Source organism: Candoia aspera, chromosome 16 (assembly GCF_035149785.1).
Source record: "Candoia aspera isolate rCanAsp1 chromosome 16, rCanAsp1.hap2, whole genome shotgun sequence".
NCBI lineage: Eukaryota > Metazoa > Chordata > Lepidosauria > Squamata > Boidae > Candoia > Candoia aspera.
In genome coordinates, this window is record NC_086168.1 from 12,174,915 (window position 1) to 12,197,088 (window position 22,174).

The 22,174-nt window shown below is 48.1% G+C and overlaps 1 protein-coding gene and 1 long non-coding RNA gene across 4 annotated transcripts in view; one reads left to right on the forward strand and one right to left on the reverse strand.

Moving 5' to 3' along the window:
* GRIN1 (glutamate ionotropic receptor NMDA type subunit 1) overlaps window positions 1-22,174 on the reverse strand; it is a 34,961-nt gene that overhangs the window by 11,145 nt on the left and 1,642 nt on the right. For 2 of the 3 annotated variants that reach the window (XM_063316523.1, XM_063316522.1), the window contains exons 2-18: window positions 16,869-17,003; window positions 15,626-15,802; window positions 12,367-12,429; window positions 11,390-11,490; window positions 7,889-8,010; window positions 7,248-7,422; window positions 6,835-6,979; window positions 6,496-6,579; window positions 5,968-6,103; window positions 5,307-5,434; window positions 4,190-4,354; window positions 3,440-3,558; window positions 2,874-2,986; window positions 2,456-2,604; window positions 1,890-2,047; window positions 1,211-1,372; window positions 388-497 (exon numbers count right to left, since the gene is read on the reverse strand). In XM_063316523.1, coding sequence (XP_063172593.1) covers window positions 388-497; window positions 1,211-1,372; window positions 1,890-2,047; window positions 2,456-2,604; window positions 2,874-2,986; window positions 3,440-3,558; window positions 4,190-4,354; window positions 5,307-5,434; window positions 5,968-6,103; window positions 6,496-6,579; window positions 6,835-6,979; window positions 7,248-7,422; window positions 7,889-8,010; window positions 11,390-11,490; window positions 12,367-12,429; window positions 15,626-15,802; window positions 16,869-17,003 — 2,242 coding nt within the window. The remainder of the gene's footprint in view (window positions 1-387; window positions 498-1,210; window positions 1,373-1,889; window positions 2,048-2,455; window positions 2,605-2,873; window positions 2,987-3,439; window positions 3,559-4,189; window positions 4,355-5,306; window positions 5,435-5,967; window positions 6,104-6,495; window positions 6,580-6,834; window positions 6,980-7,247; window positions 7,423-7,888; window positions 8,011-11,389; window positions 11,491-12,366; window positions 12,430-15,625; window positions 15,803-16,868; window positions 17,004-22,174) is intronic. The other variant, XM_063316524.1, reaches the window with a different exon arrangement.
* LOC134506357 (uncharacterized) lies at window positions 15,208-16,424 on the forward strand. The gene is made up of 3 exons (XR_010068793.1): window positions 15,208-15,321; window positions 15,648-15,815; window positions 16,153-16,424. It is a non-coding gene; the product is annotated as an uncharacterized LOC134506357 (long non-coding RNA).

Consider the following 22,174-nt stretch of genomic DNA (forward strand, 5'->3'; position numbering starts at 1 on the left):
ACTTGCCCCAGTTACATTAGTGGCTCTTTGGTGCACCACCAGGGTTCTATCTCACCCCCTGCTACCACCCTATAGACGTATCCCTGCCAGCTGGAAACCTCGTGGTTATATTCACACCTTCGTTACGGTTGCTTAGCTTTTAAACCGATAGGGCTTTCAGTGTGCAAACCCAACCCAACTTGCTCATTGCTCAGTGCATTATGCTGATCCAGAAAAAGGCTAATTCACTACAACCTTAGTAAATACCTTGCATGAACACAGCTGACATGTTACCAAAGGCAAACATGCACCAAATTGGAAGAATTTAGGGAGGGCCTTTTGAAAAGTTGGGGGAAGCCCAAAGAAAAATTAGAGAATTGTAAGGCAGGCAGGAAGAAGCCAACCCACCTGCCATGTTTTCGAAGGTGAGTGTTGCCGGAGCATTGCTACGGGAATCACACTCCTGATATCTCACCCAAGTCTTGTCAAGTTCTTCCATAAAGCCATTCTCGTGGAGGCTGGAAGCAGAGGAAGGGGTGCAAATGAGTCACTGGGGCAAGAAAGGAGCTCCTGCTGCGAGGGGAGAATGGCATGGCTTTCTCTTGTGTCGTAGCGTAACCTAAGCTAAGCTTTCCCCGGGGTGAGATTTAAACTGTGAGCCGCACTCCGCTCTTACCCGCAAAAGAGAGGATCGCCTACCCTCAGAAGGGCGCTGCCACAGCGCTTCTATAGGAACCACTAGAATGAGCGTCCCTGCTGATAGGAGGCAGCTGAGTCTGAATTAAGGACTCATGCAGAAAGTAACTGGGAACCTCCTCTGACTGCTGTGTGCTCCCCCATGCTTCCTGTATCAGGATGGACTGAATTATCCAGGCACAAGCCACGTAGTCAACAGAAGTGGACTGGAGTGAGGCAAGGGGATACAGAAGCACTGCCTCTTTGCTGCCATTTGGTTGTGGTCTGGATTTTTGCACCCCTGATTTAGCACCCTTAGTGAATCATCCAGAGTGGGGTGCACTTGGAGCTCTGATACAGAAACTTGTCAACTACTGGACTCCAGAAAGTGTGTCCTTGAAGCCTAGCACTTTGAGAGGCACGCTCCCTTTCTCTTGTCTTCCCCATGCCTCTCAAGGAACTGCGCTGGCCAGGATCCCAGCCGCCCTCCTTCCCAAAGCCCTGCGTGCGGTTGTGGGGTACTCAGCCCTCCCCCTGGGAGAAATACGGTACAGACTTGAGGATGGCAAGAGAGACGTTCTGCTTCCAGGGACTGTCCTTGCGCATCCCAATGCCAAAGCCAGAGCGGAAGAAAAGCTCCCCTGTGGTCACCAGGTCACACTTCTGTGAGGCTTCGAACTCCAGCACCGCTGAGTCCCAGATGAACGCATGGAGCTTGCTGTGGAGGAGATGGAAGAATAGCAATAAGGCAAATATAGAGGAGATTAAAACATGAGTCACAAGAGAACAAAGCTCCCTTGCAGAGAAACTCAGCCAGTTGACCCCTGGGCCCACTCATCAGAAGAGGGAACTGTCTGCTCGCTCGTTTCTGTCCTTGGATGCCACCAGTACAGCTGATGGAAAGAACGTGCTGCAGCTTGCTGTCTCTGCTGTTGTCAGATCATCCAAAAGACCGGTGGGCTTAAGCTGGCTGCGGGAAGCCTCTGTGTCTGGCCTGGCTCCTTGTGCCGGGGAGGACTGGGTAGGCTTCCTTTCCCAGTCCAGCAGAGCTCTTTTTCTACTCTAAAGTGCAACTGGACTGGCCCTGTTGGAAGAGTCAGAATGCTCTGAGCATTATCAGCGGAAAGGCGAATGCAGCTAATCCATCTCTTACTCCAGGAAATAGACCTGAAAGAAGAAGTGGTGGGAAAGATGGGAGGGCTGCAAATGGTGGACATTGCAGAGCCAGTACTTACTTGTCCCGAACAGCCTGGATGGCTTCAGCAGCACTTTCATAATTGTGTTTCTCCATGTGCCGGTACATGGTGCTTAGCTCCACCTGCCTCCGGAAATAAATGTCCACCGAACTCTGCTTCACCGTGGCATAGATAAACTTATCCGAAGGGTTTCGCAACTGGAAAACAGGAACAAGAGGATTTTGCCCTCTTTGCTTGCCCCCCATTGCCCTCAGACGTATCTGAACCGGGGGTATATTGGATGGTTAGGGCTGTGGAGCCTTCCTTAATGACAATTATTGCTTTTTGCCTCTCCCACATTGTTGATTAGAAACACACTCTCACCTACTGGAACCTCCTTTCAGTTATATCCATTGAAATATTTGGGGACCAAGTCCTATTACTAGGATAAATTCTGAGTTTGCAAGTAAACATGGGCATCTGCCATAAAACATAAAAGTGGGGGTGGGGGGACCAGACTGGCCTAGTCCTACACATTCCTTCTGCCCCCCTTGAGTGCCATCTCCTGAGTCACAGAGCACATGCTGAGCGGAATTTCTGTGGAGGTCATTTGCTGTTCTCATTACCCGCGGGTCGTTGATGCCAGTGATTCGTTCCTCAGGTCTGTCTAACACCAGGAAAGCAGCCAGGTTGGCTGTGTAGGAGGCCACAATAATCATGGCAAAACCAGCCCAGACCATGCCAAGGATTCGAGCTGAGAAACTTCGTGGGGCACCTGATAGGGCAAAGACAGCGGGAAAGAAGAATCAGTTGGAGTTGGAGGATAAGGGACGGAAAGTTTTTCATGTGGTTGAAGTGGAACTTAATGACCCAAAAGAAAAATGAGGCTTCTCATGATCAGCTTATGGCTGCTGGTCAAGGGGGACACTCACAGGGAGATCCTTCTACTGATGCCTTGTTACTCCTCTGTGATAAATGTATTCTGCCCTCTGATGACACAGAAACAATCGAATCAATTTTCCTTCCTGTGTGTCTGACACTCACCTTCTCCAATGCCAGAATTCAGAAGGACCCCCCAGGAAAACCACATGGCTGATGAAAGGGTCAGGGCATCCTCTTCCTCTTCTTCACTATTCACTTTAAATCGGCCAAAGGGACTGCAAAAGAGCAAGCAAGAGCACTCGCTAGGTTCTGCACCACCTATCAGCACCATATGTGCCTGTCCATTCAAGACCAGATTCTGGCTCCTGAAATTCTGAACACTACCAAAGAGAAACAAGTATTTAGACCTTCTGACTGGGATGAAAACTCAGATGATGGGAATGGGCTGAGCAGAATATAAGCTGGAAGATGGAGCTTCAGGATTCCCTTGCTCTTCCACCCAGCTGGATATGGAATAAATCATGCAAAGGAAGTACATCCAGTTTCATTAAGTTGTTAAATAACTGCTCAGTGGATTTGTTGGGTACGTGGTGTGATGGCCTTTGGATTTCCCATCTTGAGCATCCTCATCAACATTCTGGGTCCCAGCATCATCTCCATTTGCAGAGACTTTTCATGACTGGTCCCAATGCACCGTGTCTCCCTCGCCACTCAGAGCATTCAGGTACCTGAAACGGTCCAGCAGATACAACATCACAGCCACCACATGCACTGACAGTCCCACCAGGAGCCACAGTGTGCTCTGGAATGGTTGCATGAATGAGTCCAGGGTGCTGCGGGGAATTTCCTAGAACACAGAAGGAAATCACAGGTGGGAAGAGCCTGGCATGAGTCACTTGATGGGTGGGCAGTCTCCAGCCAGGAATCAGGAGATCTGCTTAAAACAGTGTGGAATTCCTGGATTAGACCAAAGTGGTCTAGGCTGGCTTCTGATGATTACCAATCAAATGCTGCTGGGAAATCCACAAGCAGGGCAGGAAAGTAAAAACTCTTACCCTGCCACTGTTGTCCCCTCACAGAGCAAGAGAAATTCAGGGACTGGCTGCCTCCAAACATGGAGGATCAATTCAAGAGGCATGTTTATCATGATCAGCTGGAAATCAAAAGCAAGAACCTTCCACACTGTATCAGAGAGGGTTGCTGTTAAATTTCATTTCTGTAGCTCCCCTTCACTTATTATAACTATGATTATGATCATGATTAATTTTGGCTGGGTATGATTGGGCAAATATTGCTTCCATCCCAGAGGAGGCAGATGTTGCCTCAGGGCAGCCAGCTGTTGACCCTTAACTCAGGCTCTTTTGCGCAATCCTCCATCTTTCCTTCCTAGCTCAGGGCCTGGGATTTGCTCTGACTGCTCTTCATATTCTTGGCTACCTGTTGCATAGCATTTTGCCCTGCATGTGTTCATGCATTACCTTTTTGACTAGGATTGTAAGTCCTTGGTACTTAAAAGGCTTGGAAAACTCAATGTACTGAGCCCGCTCGTTGTTAATGGTGAGTGGCGCCACAATCATGTCAGCCTGGCCACTCAGCAGTTCCCCCATCATCCCGTTCCACTCCTTCTTGTTGCTGTTGTTCACCTGCAGTCAGAGACCAGGCCAAGGTCATTCTGTTGCATGTGTCTGTCCAAAAGAGATGTTCGCTCCAAATTTTGCTTAACCGGTTTATCTGAACGTAGAGCCCTTTAAGCTCTTCAGTTAATGCCTGAGCTCCTTTCTCTGAGGTGTGAATCTAGTCTATTCATGATCTGTTTAGGAACTCTGAGCAAAGAAGGGAATGGAGGTATATCATACTGACTATAGTGATTAGTTAGCCTCAAGAATGTTTGATCTGGTACAAATATCGGAAATCTCTTGGCCTTTGCTTAGCCAGCTGAGAAAGGATGCAGGTGACCTCCCCACCCCTGTTTCTTTTCTGAACTTCAGGGTAATTGCTCAGGCTGCTGGCCCAGCACTCCTAGCTGCAAGTTGGGTGGGATCTCAAGCCAAGGCCTTCAGCTTCCTTTCTTTGGAGAATGCCTGCTGCATCACCATTTCCAAACCAGGTAGGCTAACTTCTGTGTGCCAGCAATACCTTGCTAGCTCACTCAGCTGCCACCATGTCCCATTTGGGACCTACAAGGCTATACAACACCTCACCTCCGTGCTAGCTGCTTGATATAAACCGCTGACTGCTAGCAGCACAGGCTCCCTTGCCTTGGTTTAGGTTCCTTATCTGCTTGTCCTGGAAGCTGGTCTTCCTTTGGCCTTAAACCGTGTTGTCTGCCCCGTCCCTCTCTGTCCACTGACACTAGTCCTTTAGCAGCTGTTTCTGAGCTCGGCTGAATCCTGACAAAGGTACAGCATCCAGATGTTGACACCAAGGTGGTTGGCCATGGTGGTAACATAGTCTTAAAGAACCACCCCCTTTTTTTAATGGAGAAAAAAATAAGTGACGGTTATAAATTCAAAGCAAATTGAGAATTATTGCCAACTTCATGTATTTGGGCTCAGTTTCACTTATATCAGAGCGAGAGGAAGGCAATATTCTTACCCGTTCTTGTGTGCCAAATTTACCATCACCCACTAGATGAACTTCATAGGTAAAATTCATTGTCTTTGCAAGCTTGATGAGTAAGTCAATGCAGAAGCCATAGCAACACAGCATCACACTGGGGCGGCCTATGTTACAATGAGGAGATAAGGAAAAGGTAAAACCATTCACACTCCGAAGAGTTTACTTTGCTGTGTCTCAGATTTGGGCTCCAGTTTCCATGTACAGCAGAGGGCTTTCAAAATAGTTGCACAGCTATTCCCTGTTTCCCTTCTTAATGTCTTTCCTGTGGTTAAGAAGAAGATGGTGGGCAAATGTTGGCAAAACTATGCTGCTCAGTGAGAGATTTGACATCCACGTAAATACTTTACTTGTTTATTTAAAGTACTGCTATTACCTTTTCTTTAGTTCCAAAGAAAAACGAAATAACTATGAAAAGTTGGTGGAAGCAAATAAAGAAAGTACCTTTGAGCTCCCTCACTATTCAACTTATTAAGCTGCTGGCAGTGAATTTTCACCACAAGGTGAAAGCTGCCAAGGAAGAGCCAAGGCATTCCAAAAAGTGGGAACTGCAGCCCTTCACCTGGAAGGAACTTCTGGCCTTTTGGGGGAGATGTTTGAGGCTCCAGTCTAGGCTTAGCTTTCCGGCCGAGGGGTTCACCTGGCATGGTCTCGTTGGGCCCCGTGCAGAGCACCTGCTGCACCAGCCCCCCTGTGCTGTTGAGGAGCTGCTTGCACTTCCCGTCGGCCAGGGTGGGCTTCACATAGACAAATGGCTCCTGGTGGATTGTGACTATCTGTGGAAAGAGACACCGGAAAGCCCTTTGGCCGGGGGGCAGCCAGCCAGTTCCTAGGGGCTGCTCTGAAGCAACTCTGGGGAAGAAGCATCCTGAGGGCAGGCGGCAGTCGCAACCAAGTCCCTCTGCTGGGTCTCCGGGACAGCCCTTGGCTGCTCCCCCTTCCTCCCACCTTTTGCTGGGAGCATGGCAGGGGCACCTCCTAAAAACACTGCTTAGGTACTCTGCCAGAGTACTCTTCTGGGAGAGTCACCCCCTGCTCCCTCCAGAGGGCTCAGATTTTAATTCTTTTAGTGGAATTGAGGCAACGCCCCAAGGCATTTCCCAAGTTCAGCCCCTGCAATCTGAACCAGGCTGAAAGTGCATGTGCATCGCCATTAGGCAGTGCCTACCTTTAGTTTCGTAGACATCTCATAGCCCTGGGGTGTTTCTGTCTCTCCTCCGGGCCAGACGATCTTCCGGTCATTGGGCAGAAACTGTGGAGGTGCAGTTTGGGGGGAGGAACGTTATAATCTGCTCCTGCTGACCTGGGCAGAGGCTGTGACCGTCAACTACAGGGCAGAGAAGGGTGTGCTCTTTCCCCTTGACTGGGGATCCATGTCTGTGGGGCTGCATTTATCTACGCTGCATTTTACACTCCAGAAGTTCCCAGGAGGCACGCAGTTCAGGGCCTTCCTCACCGGGGCTGGCGTATACGGGACAGGAAGGCGAAAGAAGCTTGGTCTACGTACATGGCTCCCGTTGTAGACTCCGACCTGCACCAGCTTGTTGTTCTGGAGATTCATGACGCTGTAGTTGGCGTATTTCCTGTCCCCGTCTTCGTTGAACTCCACCCTGCCAGTCACCCCTTCTGCATACTTGGTCTGCATCAGCACCCTAAGAGAAGTTGCCTCGTTTAGGCTCATGTACCTCGAGGCAGAAGTGTTTCAGCCGCGTTTGCCTCCTGGGAGGGATGGGGCGATGCACTCTGGGTGACCTTAGGGAGACAGGTGAGCGCTGCGGGACGGCTGCCCAATTCAGACAGCAGCTCTGTAAGCCCACCGGAGCCGGCCCTCGCTCCTCTCTCGGGATATTGGCCTGCCCCCCAGCAAGCAGCCTTCCTGCTGGCCCCTGGGGTGAAGAGCAGCAGCAGGAAAGCCACTACCTTTTAAAGAGAGGCCCTGTCTTCCAGATGTTGGTGTTCCCCACACAGCCCCGGGGCGGGTCTGTGATGTTCTCTTTCTCAAACAAGTCGTGCACAGCCTGGGCCACCACAGCGACCGCGTCTCTAATGTGAGCAGACTCGTTCTTCCCGTTCATGAGCTGCAGGCCAATCAGCCCTGAAAAGAGTCGAAGAGAAAGGAGTCAGAGAAGACCTATTCCTGCTGGCCAGGGCCTCTGGTGCCCAGGGGACAGCACCTCCCTCCCATTTATCCCCAGAATCTGCTTGTCTGAGCTGGGCTGCCTTTGAACTCCGAGGCTCCTTGGAGCCTCCAATGAATTTCTAAGCTAGCTGGTAGTCCTTACCCCATTCTGCAGTGACTGTCAAGCAACTTTTTGGATGACCCCAATTTCACTTTTATAACAGGGGAAGATGAATCCCTCTCTGAAGCCATTCTCTCCACACTGGGCATGGCAGTGCTCTAGCCTGCCACATTACTGCTGAGCCCCACTCCTGTAAACCTTCTCATTGGCATTTCTGGCAACCCAGGAACACCAGCAGGGCATGCTAGAGGCAAAGAGAACGGCACCCAGGAACAGAGACTTTGTGGCTCGAGAGTCTAGTCAGAACGGGGACGGGGGTACCTTCTGGGGCGTTGCGCAAGGCGTTGCCTGAGATCTCCCTTTCTCCCACCAGCCACACGTAACCCGGACCGGTCATGTTTTCCTTGGCTGCGGCCATGTACACGGTGGTGGCATCATCCTCACTGGAAAAGAACCAAGATGGTGCCGGCAAGGAATCTCCTGCCCTTCCTTAGCGCTCACCTCAACAGACCCTTCCACCAGAGTCTGAGAGGACCCCGGCAGGTCCCTGGAAGTGAGCAAGGGAGCTCCTGCGGAAGACCCAGAGAGACCCAGACCGATAGCAGCAGGGTGGAGGGAAGCTCCCGATGGCTTCCTTAGTTCGGAAGGCCAGTGTTCAAAGCTGGAGTGTTGCGTGGCTCAGCAGAGACCCTTGTTAATTGTCCACATCTGTTTGTCTGGCTTGGGTCCCCTTCAGGAGGGAGTCATGAGGGAGGAGCACACACACATCCCACCCCCCGTGCGCTGACACCACCGGCAGCATTCCCCAAAAAGGGAAAGAGCAGGAAATGCCATTTGAGAAGGAAAGTCCCGAAATGCCCAGCTCATTCAGCGTAAGCTCCAAGCTTTACCGAGTTGTGGCCTGCAAAGAGTGGTGGAGAGCGTAACAGGTGGAAGGGATGGAAGCAGAAGCAGGAGGGTGTGCAAGTGTGTCACACACGCGGCAGAAAATGGGTGCATCCTCCATGGTGCTGATGGACAATTTCAGGGGCAACAAGGGAGAGGAGGAGGCAGAGCAGGCAGAGGGCAGGCAAGGGGGGCTGGAGCCAAAGGTATACGGAAGAGGGACCCAGTGGACAATATGGGGGGGCCAGGGGGGCCTGGGGGCACGACCAGGTTGCCTGGGGTGGCTTTGAGAGGCTGGTTGGTGGGCAGAAGAAGGGGCACGTCAGGTGGAGAAGGGGCACTTGGGGTGGGCCTGGTGAATTTCTGGGCGAGTCCGAAGGGGAAGGAGCCCTGTTCCCTCCCCCCACTGCAACTGTTGGGGGGAAAACAGATTTTTGAACCTCACGCAGGTACAGAATGCTTCATTTCACAAAATGCCTGCTAGTGAATCCAAGAAAAAAAATGACCAAATGGATGGGCAAAGTATGGGATGGTCCCTGATCCCAGGTGCAAATTGAGTCATTGTGCCCGGGGGATGGAGGGGTAAGCCTCCTAAAGATTTTGCTTTCTCGTGGAATATTCCTTGCATTGGGGAAAGGGAGGGTTCTCTTAAAGGTCTGTCTCTTAATGTTTTCTTTTTGTGGAGAGAAACAAAAAGTAGGTTGGAAACACAAGAGAGAAACAGAGAGAGAACAACATAAAGAGAGAACAACGTGTGTGTGGATCCCCATAAGTTTCTATAAAGGGTGATCCGACAAAAGCCTAATTTTGGCTAGATGGCTTTTCATCCCGTTGTTTATGGAAAAGTCATTCTGCTCTCAACTTCCAGTCTTCTATTCAATCAGTGCAAAGTTGCTGGATGGGTGACAGTGTTTGCATAAATTAGGTTAATTCTAATTGCAAAGCACAGGATTGTATGTTCCATTTAGTAATTTATTTCTAAATAACTTTTGTAGCCTTACAGCTGACAAAAACCTAAGACTTGGGTCCTCAACTTAGAATTTTAGAGTTGGAGTTAAAATGTTCACATAACTGGAGCTAAAATCCTAAATTTATGAGAAAGTAAGCCTATTAAATACAGTGGGGCTTCATTCTGAGTAAACATGCAGAGGATTGCTATACATTTCTTAAAAATAAGCTTGGGCAACATTTATTTTAGCTCCAGTAGAAATCCAGATCTTGAGAACTAGGCTTAGAGTCATAGAGTCATTGTGTACAGTTGAAGGGTCCTTGGGGATCTTATAGTCCAACCCCCTGCTCCAGGCAGGAATCGTCAGACCATCCCAGGCAAATGGCTGTCCAGCCTTGGCTTGAAATCCTCCAGGGAGGGACCACCCTAATTCCCAGTGGCAGGCTGTGCCTTGGGTGATGGCTCTTAACCATCAGAAAATTACTCTTGATTTTGTGTTTGGTACTCGACCCATGGGTTCCGGCCTAGCCTCAGGAATTGTGGAGAATAAATGCACGCCTTCTTCTCTGTGGCAGCCCTTCAAATAGTGGAAGCCTCCCTCCCTTGGCCTCCTGTGGGCTAAACATGCCCAGTCCCTTTAACCGCTCTTCATAGGATTTGGCCTTCGAGCCCCTCACCATCTGGGTTGCCTTTATCGGCATTCTTTCCAATTCCACCTTCTGGTATTGTGATGACCAGCACTGGACACAGCATTCCAGGTGTGGTCTGACCGGCAGAGCAGGGAGGGGAACGGTCAATTCCTGTGATCTCAACAGTCTATCCCTGTTGATGCGTTGGCTCTTTGGGCAGCTGCAACCAACCGCTGCTGACTCGGGGTTAATCTGTGGCCTACCAGGACAGCCAGGTCTGTCTCACAAGTACTGCTGCCACCCGCCCTGTGCCTGTGCACCTGGCTTGTCCTACCTCAGCACAGAGACCTTGTGTTGTGTCAGATCAAGACAGTAAGAACTGACATTAGGCAGGGGGTATCATTTGCTGAAGCTGGATTCAGATCTGGCTGGGGTGCGGGGAGAGAAGTGCTTTCTGTTGATATTGTCAGGTAGTATAGAAAGCATCCCCCACCTTGCACTTTGCAATTTTCTGAGAGTGGCAAAGGGGAGGGAGAGGGAGAGGGGAGGAAGAAGGCCTGAAAGGAACTCAAAGGGTTTGCTGGCTGAAAAGGATGCCTGTGCTGATACCGGAAGGCCTACTCCTGTTCTAAAGCTCCTCTTTGGTGTGAACTAAGTGGTTGTCACCTGGCCAAATTTGATCAGCTCTGCAGCTTTCTTATGTCCTGTCTGTGTTCTGTGCTTTGGGATTTCCCTTGTGACCGTGCCAGGAAGAAAGTACAGGTAGTCCTCGCTTAACAACCACAATTGGGACTGGAATTTTGGTTGCTAAGCGAAGCAGTCTTTAAGCGAATCTGACCCAATTTTATGACCTTTTTTGTGGTGGTTGTTAAGCAAATTATTCTGGGCGTTAAACAAACCATATGGTCATTAAGTGACTCATGCAGTTCCCCATTGATTTTGCTTGCCAGAAGCTGGCTGGGAAGGTCGAAAATGGTGATTGCATGACCACAGGACGCTGCAATGGTCATAAATGTGAACTGGTTGCCAAGCGCCCAAATCATGATCATGTGACCAGGGGGACGCTGTGATGGTCATAGGTGTGAGGACCTGTCATAAGTTGGTTTTTTTCACCACTGCTGTAAGTCCAAACAGCCACTCAATGAACGATTGTTAAGGAGGACTACCTGTACTGTGTAGTCATTTGAACAAATATGACTTTGGCCGATTCCTGCCTGATGCTTCATTTACCTCACTTCTACGGCTTTTCAGTGCTGTAGAAAAGAACAGCAACCAGGAACCTCTGACCCAGCATCCGACTCCGGCATCTGCGCTTGTGGCCCGAACGCTGAAAGGCGTGGCGTTAGGGCCAGGACTTACCTGGCCGAAAGGATAATAACCCGAGCCTCCAGTTCTTTAGCTTCCAATAGCAGCGAAGTCACGTTTTTTGTTCCTGGTTCGAACTGAAGCACTTTCTCGGCCTGCAATTGGTACGAGCGACACTGATCAGTGCGGTGGCCGAGAAGCCGGGGCCAGAACCGTGCTTTCTGGGAAAGAGGCCTCCGTAACCCTTTCAAAGCACTGCTAGGTACGGAGAGGAAGGGCAGAGGGGAGTTGTTTTTCTTTTCTTTTCTCTTTCTTTTTCCTTTCTTTTCTTTTTCTCCTAGGGTTTTTTCCCCTTTCTTTGATAGTAATTGGTACTGTTTTCGCTTTAATTTTTAAAAATGTTTTGCACCGTGCATGCAGTCACTCAAGACTCAAAGAGAGGCGTGCATTTGTAGAGAAAAGAGGAAAAAAGGCATATATAAGTATCATAGATATATACTGATTTATTTGCAATGCAATTGAAAATTCAAACCAGTGTTGTTTTTCAGGGAAACAAAACCAAACAATAAACCATGGGAACTAAAAAATTTTGAAAATGCACAAGGTTCATCTTGGGGGCGTGGGGAATCAAAGTGAGAGTTTCACACCAAGGAACCATTTCTTTTTGGCGGGGGGTGGGTGGGAGAAGAGGAAAGGAAAGGAAAGGACAGCAGGAAGGGATTGGTTCAATTTTTCAAAAAAGAAAGAAAGAAAAAAATACTTGCAAGTTAATTATTGCTTTAACATGCATGTCTCCAAAACAAATATCTCCAGGGCTGGCTTGCTACATTTCCATTCTCAGGGTCAAACCAAACTTATCCCAACATAAAATAACGTGCTACCAAAAACATGGAGTTTGCTCGCTTGCTTGGTACGTATTTTTTTTGATTCTGATTCTGATTTTTTAATTAATTTTTCCTTGTGCCTGTGGCCAAGTTCATCATTTTGCTAGTTAGGTTGGTGGGCGGCGTGCATTGTCCATGCAAATATACCTTGGGTCCTCGCTTGCTGTCATAGGATAGTTGTTCGAGGCTGTCATAGTTCCTTTTTTTACTCTGATGAATAATGTGCACAGAAAAAATATGTAGACACAGAAGAATATTATAAACAGTTGAAAAAATGACGTGTAGTAAAGCAATCCAATATCCAACTCTTTCTCCACTGTTTGTGAAAAGGGAACGTTATAACTCTGGAGCACGCAAAACCCACAAGAGAGGGAACTATGCGTTCTTGCACTGGGCCAGGATGGAACCATTTGGCACCTCTCCAGCTGAACCTGGCTCCTGAAGAGGAACCGTCTTGCCTCCCATCTCACTTGCTACATCCTTTTCTCCATCTTTCTTGCTTCCCAAGCTGTTGAGTATTTGCGTATATGACATGTATTTAGAAAGTGCCGAGTTTCCATAATATGCACGTACAGCCTGGTTTATTAACCGTAATAATTTGTCTTGGCCCCACATCCGATTGGAAGCCAGAGGAGAAGATAAGATTCTTTTGGTGCCTGGCTAGGTGATCTGGATAACCAGCTTTCCACATGGCTGTGCAGACATCAGATAAGACCTCACTGGTTAAAAGGTGGCCAGATGCATACAGATGTAAGAGGGGTGGATGCATAAATGTATCAAAGATGAAATGGAACATTCCTTCTTATCATCTTCTCCAGCTTTTGGAGAGAGAGGGGAGCATGAGAAGAGCTTTTATGGATTAAACTGAAGGGAGTCCACGTTTCCCACATCAGCTATGTCTGGAATTCCTAAGGCAAACCATCCTCCCGTACAGTTGGTTCCAGAATCTATAAGGATCCTGATTCTGAAAATGGAGTCTCTACTGAGCTACTGTGGCTGACAGATCTACTCCCCCACTACATGAATTTGTCTAATCCCTCTGTTATTAAAAGTAAATCAAAGCCATTTAAATGCCTTTGAAATGCCATGCCATGCCATGCCATGCCATGCCATGCCATGCCATGCCATGCCATGCATCATAGCAGGGCTCGTATGAGATCTCTGAGCTGAGCCAGACACCATGAGGGAACAGCTGACGTTCCAAAGCAATTGCGAAGGTTGCCGTCCTGCCGGGACTGGCTAAACTCTGCCAAACGAAGCTGTCCCTTGGAGTAGGCCTGGCTATGACTGTGCGTTCAGAGCAGCAATGAAGGAAGGGGTTCCCCAGCCTTTGCAGGACCCGCTGCTCTGGCCTTCTGCCCTCCCCTCCGAGCTTTGGGCAGAAGTCAGGACACATTTTGAAAATATCCTCCCGATTCTAATCTGGGAGAGCATTTTCTAAAATTGGTGCAACTACGGGCTTAGTTTAGAGCGGCTTTGGTTTTGGTTTGTTTCTCTTATAGGGTATGGAAACAAAGTTTTAAGTAAGACCTTTCCATACAGATGAGATTCTGTGCACCGTTCAGGGTGACTTCAAGACTGAGGCTCAGTCTAAATTAACAGCTTTTTCTGACCCCAGGTGGAGCCAGGACCAGGACGTCCTGCTGTTTGTTCTATCATGTGCGGCTGACGTGGCTGCTGACGGCTGGTCAGGCTGCCCTCGGAGAGTAGGTCAGACAGAAAAGGCTTCGGGGGCCACCAGCTCTGCAGCTGCCGTCCAGGGCTTAGAGAGGGGCCAATCCGGCCGAAGTCAGTGACCGAAGAGCAGAGCTGGAAGAGAGAGGAGCCGCTTCGCCACAGGCTGCCGTCCTAGCCGTCCTACCGCTTTATCAGATCAGTCATTTTATCAACACTGTACTGGCTCCCCGAGAGGGCTGCAGAACCAACCCCAGGCAGCTTCCGATCACGCCACGTCCTCTGCCCAGGTGGCTTCAAGGCCCTTTTTGCCAGCGCTGTAGATCAAATAGGATCCAATTCTACGCTGTCCAGGAGTCAGACTCATGTATGTAGGTCAGCTTGTAAGGAGAGACCTGGGCGGCTCTTTATTGGTATGTCAGAGCAGGAGGTGATGGCTAGACATTTGCAGGATTTCTGCATTTCTAGGTGAGGGGAGGATCTCATAATGGAATGTCCATTTATTGAAACAAAACCAACCTACACATAGAGAAGTAGGAATTCTTAGGCTTCTGCCTGCTGTGCTAGTTGTCTGTGTCTGCAGAGAGATTTCTTTTATGAGGGGAATATTTTTGATTTGATTTCTCCCTCTCCACCCTTACTTACAGAAATATGTCTCCTGCCTGCGTGGTAGGGAACTGTGAAGGGAACCTTCTGCAAATGTCAACCAGCTCTGATTTTTGTATCTGGGGAATGTATTAACTGTGCACTCCTCCAGTGAAGACTGTGAAGCCAGGGTGTGTTAATAGCAGCCAGAGAGGACTTAGTAGAAAAAGACTATGGCATAGTATCTGTACCACAACTTAACATTTTTTGAATACAGAAAAAACCCTTTTGTCTTACAAGCCATTGTGTCAACATAAAGGTGGTTTCCTTATGCCTTGCAGGGAAGAAGACGATGCTCTTTCTAAGCTTTGCTGAGCTTGATCATGAAAGAGGGTGCTTCAGTGTGATGATGCCAGTTGACTGGCTGTATAAATTCTTGCAGAAAGGGATCAGAGCTCGGAAGGAATGTAAAAGGAGGTTTAGGGAGAAAGACATGGAAGGAAGCTGGGGCGGGAACGTAAGTGGAAGTATCCTAAAGAGAGCCAAATCCACATGGCAAGGATTGTGCTGCGGTCCAGACAAAGACCAAGCCTGGCCCCAAAGCATCTGAGCAAGACTGAGCCAGGAGGAATCAGTGGGGCCCTGGGCAGGACAAGCAGTGCTAGCCCCTGAGATGCTGAGCTAACCGGTCGCCATCTCCCTCCCTCCCTCCCTCCTTCCCTCTCTGCGGCCTCAGCCGGCCCACGGGAGGCCGGGAGGCCCCGGATGGCTCCCTTGCTGCTCTGGGGAGCGTTTCTTATCTGCACACTCGCCCTTGAGAGATGGGGATTTGCAGAGCTCCAGGTTATGTTCCTCCTCATTTCACAGCTGTTGCAGGATTTGTTTGCATGTTTTTGCTTTTGTTTTTTTAATGCAGGGGATTTTCGACCATGGTAAAGCAAGTGAAATGAATAAGAGTACAAAGTTTCGTTAGGTACTACTCAAGAGACACCGTTGATGCTTAAAGCGTAATGTTAGTCATGTTAACAATGGGAAGAAAGAAGGTGTTTTACATACATGGCTCTACGTACATATAACAAGCCTGAGACTTTTAAGGGTTCTGCTGCATCCACAGAAGTTTACACAGCAGAACGTGGGCAATACTGACCTTGGATTCCTTCTCTTCTAAGAGGGTCTCCAGTTTCTTTTGGGCAGCCCGCCCTTCGTGGTCATCGCTGACAATGAGGATGATGTGGTTCCACTTGTAAAAGCGCATCATCTCAAACCAGACGTTGGACTGGTGGGAGTAGGGGGGGACTGTGCGTAGGAAGGACAGGTGAATACTCTGCAGAAAAAGGGTATGAGCAAACCAAAAGTCTGAAAGGAAAAGGGCGACACTGTCGGGTGATTTTAAGGTTATATCATTTCCACACAAATGCTCATCTTTATGGTGAATCCAGAAAATAAACTCCAGATTTTTGTGTTGTCCTCCGGGGTCCCCTGCCCCGCCCCGCCCCTCCGCGAACTACTCTGCAAGCCTTTTACTTTACTCATTGGCTCTTTCTAAAGCTTAACTGCTTTTGAAAAGATCCTGTTTGCATGTGCCAACTGCTGAAGGTCCATAGATCACAGTGAGAAGCTAAGCAAGGAATCTTCTTAATTTGTCTTTGAATTGCCTGTCTTATTTGTCTGAAGCTCTGTACTCCACAGTAACTCTTCTAATTGTCTTGCTGTTGATTTCCTGTTCCTCCTGCCATGTGTGCCTGTGTGTGGCTCATGCTGTGTGTGTGTGCCTTCAAGTCACTGTTGACTCCTGGGGACTGTCTGGACAAGTCCCTGCAGTTTTCTTGGCAAGATTTCAGAAGTGGTTTGCCTAGATGTCTGGGTGGATAACAAGCTGAACATGAGTCAGCAGTGTGATGCAACTGCAAGAAAAGCAAATGCAGTCTTGGTCTGCATCAATGGAAATATAGTGACAAGGTCCAGAGGAGCCGTTCTTCATCTCTAGCCTGTATTGGCCAGACTATACCTAGACTATTGTGTCCAATTCCGGGCAGCACATTTTGGGAAGGTCATTGACAAATGAGCATGTCTAGAGGACAACAGTTAAGATGATAGAGGGCTTGGAAGGAGAAAAAAAATTAAAAGAAAAGGTTGGTGGCATTTGTGTTTTTCCTAGGGAAGGGAGGACTGCAGGGAGACATGATAGTTGTCTTCAAATATCTGAAGGAGTGTTGTGAAGAAGAGGGGTCAGAATTGTTCCAGGGGAGAGACAAGAAACGAGGAGCTTAAATTACAAGGAATGAGGAAGGGAGAGAATGTACTACGCCTTGCCATAATATATGCACACTAGTATTAGTAGAAGTAATAACAGTAGTAGTAGTCATGATAATAATGAGTGAGTTAGTTACCTTATCTGAATATATGGACATGCGCGTAGTCAGCCCAAGGACAGGAATCCGATAGAAGCCAGCTGTGTATGACACAGGTGTTGGTGTCAAGTGGTCATTTGGAGCTGGTGGGTGGCTCACTAAGATGGCATACACCTGTAGGGCACAGCACACCAATGCTGATTCACACCTGTGACCTCATCTGTGCCCCAGGAACATCCACTGTTGCTGTCCCTTATAACAGGACTGATGAAATGGACAGTGGCCTACAAAACTGAGAATAGGGTTGGACAACTAAGTTCTTCAAGCACGCCTTTACGTGACTTCTATCTGATTTCACTACTTCTCTATTACAAGATGAGCAAATCTTGTATAGAGATTTTTCTATATTTCCCAGCTTTAAAAAATGTATGTTCAAAATGCCACAGAAAGGATTATCCATTTATCAGTTCTTGTTTAAAACACAGAAAAATATTTTTAAAAGAGAGAAGGAGATACTTTGTGAGACTGCACAGCCATTCACCAATCACTCTCTCCATTGGAAAAACCTTCCCATTTAAGCATGCAGAACCATTTTACTTTTAAAAGCTTGCATTAGGGCTAATTATGAGCATTTACAAAGCAGACAACCTCTGTTGGTGTGAGACTGGTATGTTTAAAAGCATTCATATAACCAATGTAGAGTGCTGAGGGCTTAGCGTTGTCCTTCTTGTTTGAACCAGTTCAGTTTCTTCTTTTTCCTGCAATACACAGAATATATGCTTGGGGACTTGAGAATGGTCACTGTTTCTGAGCAGGATTGGTACAGTATGTGCTTTATTAGCTGCTATAAGCTGCTTTGAAGAACAAGTTATGATTGTATTCCATCTTTGCCTTGCAGAGACCCTGATCCTGGGTTGTCCAAACTAAACGGGGTCATCCCACTTAGTAACTAAAATGTTAGAAATACTTCAGGCTATACAGTATTTTTCTCCAGGCTGATAATGTCCTCATTTAGCAACTGCCTCATTTAGTGACTGTTTGCAGTTAAGGCGGTGATGAAAAAGTAACTTTATGACCAGTCTTCGCATTTACGACCTTCGCAGGTCTTAAAACAAAGGAAAGGTGAAGTAAGATCATAAGCACAGTCACAATTTCACTTAGTGTCTGCTTCTCTTAACGACCAAATTGCTGGTCCCAATTGTGGTCACTAAATGAGGACTACCTGTATGCTTATTTTATTTGCATGCTAGCAAAGGTAGAATTTTGGAAAAAGCTCTAAGTAATGTTCAGTAAGTCTCGTGTCAGCGCTCAGGACTGCTCAAGACTGCGTTCAATTAAATTATCCAGTAACATTTTTTCAATTGCACGCAGAGGAAAAATCTCTTGGACTGGAAGGAAACATGTATCTAGGGCTAGAAGCAGGTGAGAGGAACTAAATCTGCTGGCATAATTTGGAAGGTAAGTTGTATCCTTGGGATAAAATTCTGGTGGCTGATTGTAAAACCAACTTCTCCAATGTGGTGCCCACTGGACGTTTTGGACTACAGCTCCTTGGGTACTGGATTGGGGCAAGCAGGAGCTGATGCTTATTAGCATCGATTGCATCAGTCCTGCATGGCAAGTGTCGGTTCTACTGAGACATGTTTTGCTTGTACTGACTTGCATAAATTTTTTCAAGGCATTTACGGGGTCAAAAGGAGCCCCTGTGGAACAGGCACGCTAGATAGTATCATTTATTTAACTGCACATTTAATATGGAAGTATAATTTTTCTCCAAGGGCTGTTTCAGGTGAAACAGTCTGTTGCGATTCTGGGGAAGATTGGGAGAGAGAAGGGAGAATTGCAAAGGGAGCAGGCAATGCAAAAACGGAGGTGATCTGATCGCTGTTTCAGAGTCCGTGGCAGTGGGCGAGGTCAGAGGGCTTGTTTTTCTTCTCTTCCAAACTCTGTGGAAAAATTGGCCCCAACCTCAAGGAAAGTGCTATTCAAATTTATTTATTTATATTATTTATTTATTATTCAAATTCTGTTACCGCCCATCTCTCCTCCAAATGCTTGGAGCTTGTGGGTAGCTAACATTTGAGTGACCATTAAGCAGGGTCCCCTTGATTTGCAATGGGCTGAATTAACAAATGTATGCAGATTTTTTTCTTTCTCTGATGTATACAGTCCAGCTGCTTTGGCGGACCGATTTGTAAAATAGTCCCTGATTAGCATAATACATAAATTAGGTTTAGAACCACCCATGAACATCAGAAACGACTATCAACCAACCACTGGTTTGTCTAGCCCATAAGTGTCTGCTCTGACGGGAAATGGCTCTCAAATGCTAGAGAGACTGAAGTGGGGTTGAGGAATAAGATTTTCCAGTTGTTTGTTACCTGCCATGGAGATTTAAAATGGAGATTCTGCTTGGGATTAAACCTTGGCCTGAGATTGGACCATCGATATTATTGGGAATATATTCAGCTGCTTTTACCATTTGTCCATTTAACCCTGTCCAGCAGAAGAGGCCTTTCCCAACCTTGGTTGTCTGATAGCCTTCGAACTGGGCACCCTGAAGTGTCAGTTGCACCAGTGACTGTTCTCTGTGGGGTCAGGTTAACCATGGTTAACCGTGAGGAATGATAGTGATAATTACACCTCCAGAAAGAGGCAGCTGGTGAAGGAACAGGAAGAAGAGAATAGGAATCAGTGGACAATTCTCACAATAGAGGAGAGTATGTAAGGTCCCTCACTTGTTCATAAATCATATGGAATTGAAATTGATGTGGGATGGTGGCACCAAGTTACTTAGAGTCATAGTATTAGATGAATTTGCAGAGAGCTCCAAAGAATCTCTTCACATTGGGGAATGGCATTAAAATGGCAAACATGGTTGAGGCAAACACACTATAAGGTAATATGCCTTGATGCAGACTAATCAGTCAGCTGTAATTACCGAAAGAATTTGAGTTGGCAGGGACCTGGAAGTATCTCTCAAGATGCGAGAACCCCAGAGTCCTCCAGTGAAGCTGAATTACAGGGAATTCTGGACAGGCAGCAGGAGGACTTATTTGCACAGCACCTCATCAAAGAGGGGGTTCCCTGCCTTAAGCAGATGAAGCTGTCAGCGGCTGCCAGTTAGGGTTGCTTACCTCCAGGGTGGAGGGCCATGTGCTTCCCAACAGAGGGCCTTCTTAGGGAAGCAGGTTGCTGGACTCTAGGGGAGCCTCTGAACTGAGTCTCCCTGTGTTCTTAGGAACTGCAGGACCTCATCAATAAACGCTTGCCTGATTAATGAACTGAACCTGTGAAGGGCTTCCAGAGGCAGGTTCTCAATGAAGAGTGGAGGGAGTAGCATGATGTGAGGAACGACAGGGACAGTTCTGCTTGTGAAGGAAGTGGCAGCTTGACGTGCCCAAACTTCCAGAGCCCTGTTGTCTGAAGGCTACTGTGTGCTCCTGTGGTGAACCTGGAAGTGGGGCGTGGGTGGCGGTGCTGTTCATCGCCTTTTGTGCAAGAAGGAGCTGAGACAGTGAGGCTTGCTTTAGGGCGAGGCCCCACAGCCCTCTCCACCAGCTAGCCATTCCCCTCTTTCTCTTCCCTTCCCTTTCCCAGCTGAAGAATAGAACATTGCTTTAAGCTGGGCCCTGTGGTGAAGAGCAGAGATGCAATGGAGGTACAGGTGTGTCCAGGTAGCAATGGCTCTGCTATTTTTTCCAATTCCCTGTAAAAAAGACGAGTGGGTTGTGCCTCCAGTTAGCAGTGCTGTGTGGCTTGCTGCACAAGGCTAAACTGGGTTGCAGAGCGGTGGCTCTGGTGTGGCCGAGCAACGTTCAAGCCTTGGCAAAAGGCAATGGCTGCCGCAGCCTTAAGTAATTTGCAGAACATCCTGTTTCCCCACGCAACTCTTTCCTGGTGCTGTATGAAAGGCAGAATGTCCTCTTCTCTGCACATGCACTTCCTGGCTTTCCTGTTGTCTCCATCTGCTGCGTGATTGTCCTTCTTCCTCAACTTCAGGCCTGTCAAATCAAATATTCTGTCACCAAAACAGCTGATCTGACTGGGTGCCTGTGCTGAGCTCACAAGCAGAACCGGGGAGATCTCTTGCTCCCACTGGCGTTCCCTAGCAACTGGCCTTCATAGGCATTCTGCCTGCGATACTGGAGGGAGTGTATAGCTCTCCTGACTAATAGCTGCAGATGGCCTTTTCCTTCAGGAATTTCTCTTCAGGTTCTCTTCATACTGAAAGCCACCAGCAAATTCCACAGGCAAACTTTGCTCTGTGGGAAGAGGTCCTTATTTAGCCCCGCATACAGTTGTATAGATCACGTCATAGCCTGCCTGATTGGTTCTCTTACTGCTGTTCGGTCACTCAGTCATGACGCGAGGAACATCACTTCACCAGGACTGTCTGTCGGCAACGGCTTCTTCTATCTACGCTCTTGGCTGTTGGGTCATCGGTGGCAGCACCTAACTCCGGACTTTGTTGCCAGCCCCTTTTTCAGTTGCTTTGGTTTTTCTTCTCCGATGGCTCTTGCCTTCCAAGAATCTAAGTCTTACCATCATTATGAGCAGTCTCAGCTAAAACTCTGCAAACCAGGCTTTTTCTCAGAGGAGAATTCACCCTTGGTTCTTGGCGTTTGGTGCTTTTCTCCATTTTTTTTAATGGCATACCATGTGCTGTTTAAGGAGTGGTGGCTAGAATAGGATGTGGGATGCGAACATCCTCGATTTGCACAAACACATCGGTTTCCTTTCGCTTCCCACCACATGACCAACTTTTTTCACCAGAGTGCGTGGGGTTGACGTTGTCATTCAAGCTGTCCAGCTCATCCCATGATCTCTCTTGAGTGTATGTAAAACTAGAGGTCTTCTTACCCCAATATATTGATTGTGGTAAGTGTACTTATGTTCCTCCACAGCTGCACATCCAGCCCAAGTGTGGAAGGGTCTTTGTTTTAACCATCCAACCGGGGTCAACCATGTCCTCACAGCTCAGGATCTATCCTCAGTCCATGGGGGAGCCCACAGTTTACACACACACACACACACACACTTACTGCAAGAGCTTGACCCCATTCCTACTCTCTGCTTCCCGTCCTTGAGTCAGATCCTCTGCTGAGTCCATCCTGGGCTCTTCAGGAGAGCCTTTCCTGGCCTGCTTCCTGGGATTCCCTTAGCAGTTACAACTGAGTTCAGTGCAGGTGGAAGAAAAGTGGCCCTTGGGTTTTGAGAAAGAGAAGATGCAGAGCAGATTCTGGGGCAGGCGGCAGGCAGGCAGGCAGGCAGGCAGGCAGGCAGGCAGGCAAGAGGTTGGTTGGGATACCCTGGCTGAGGTTGGGCTGGCAGCTGATTGTCCA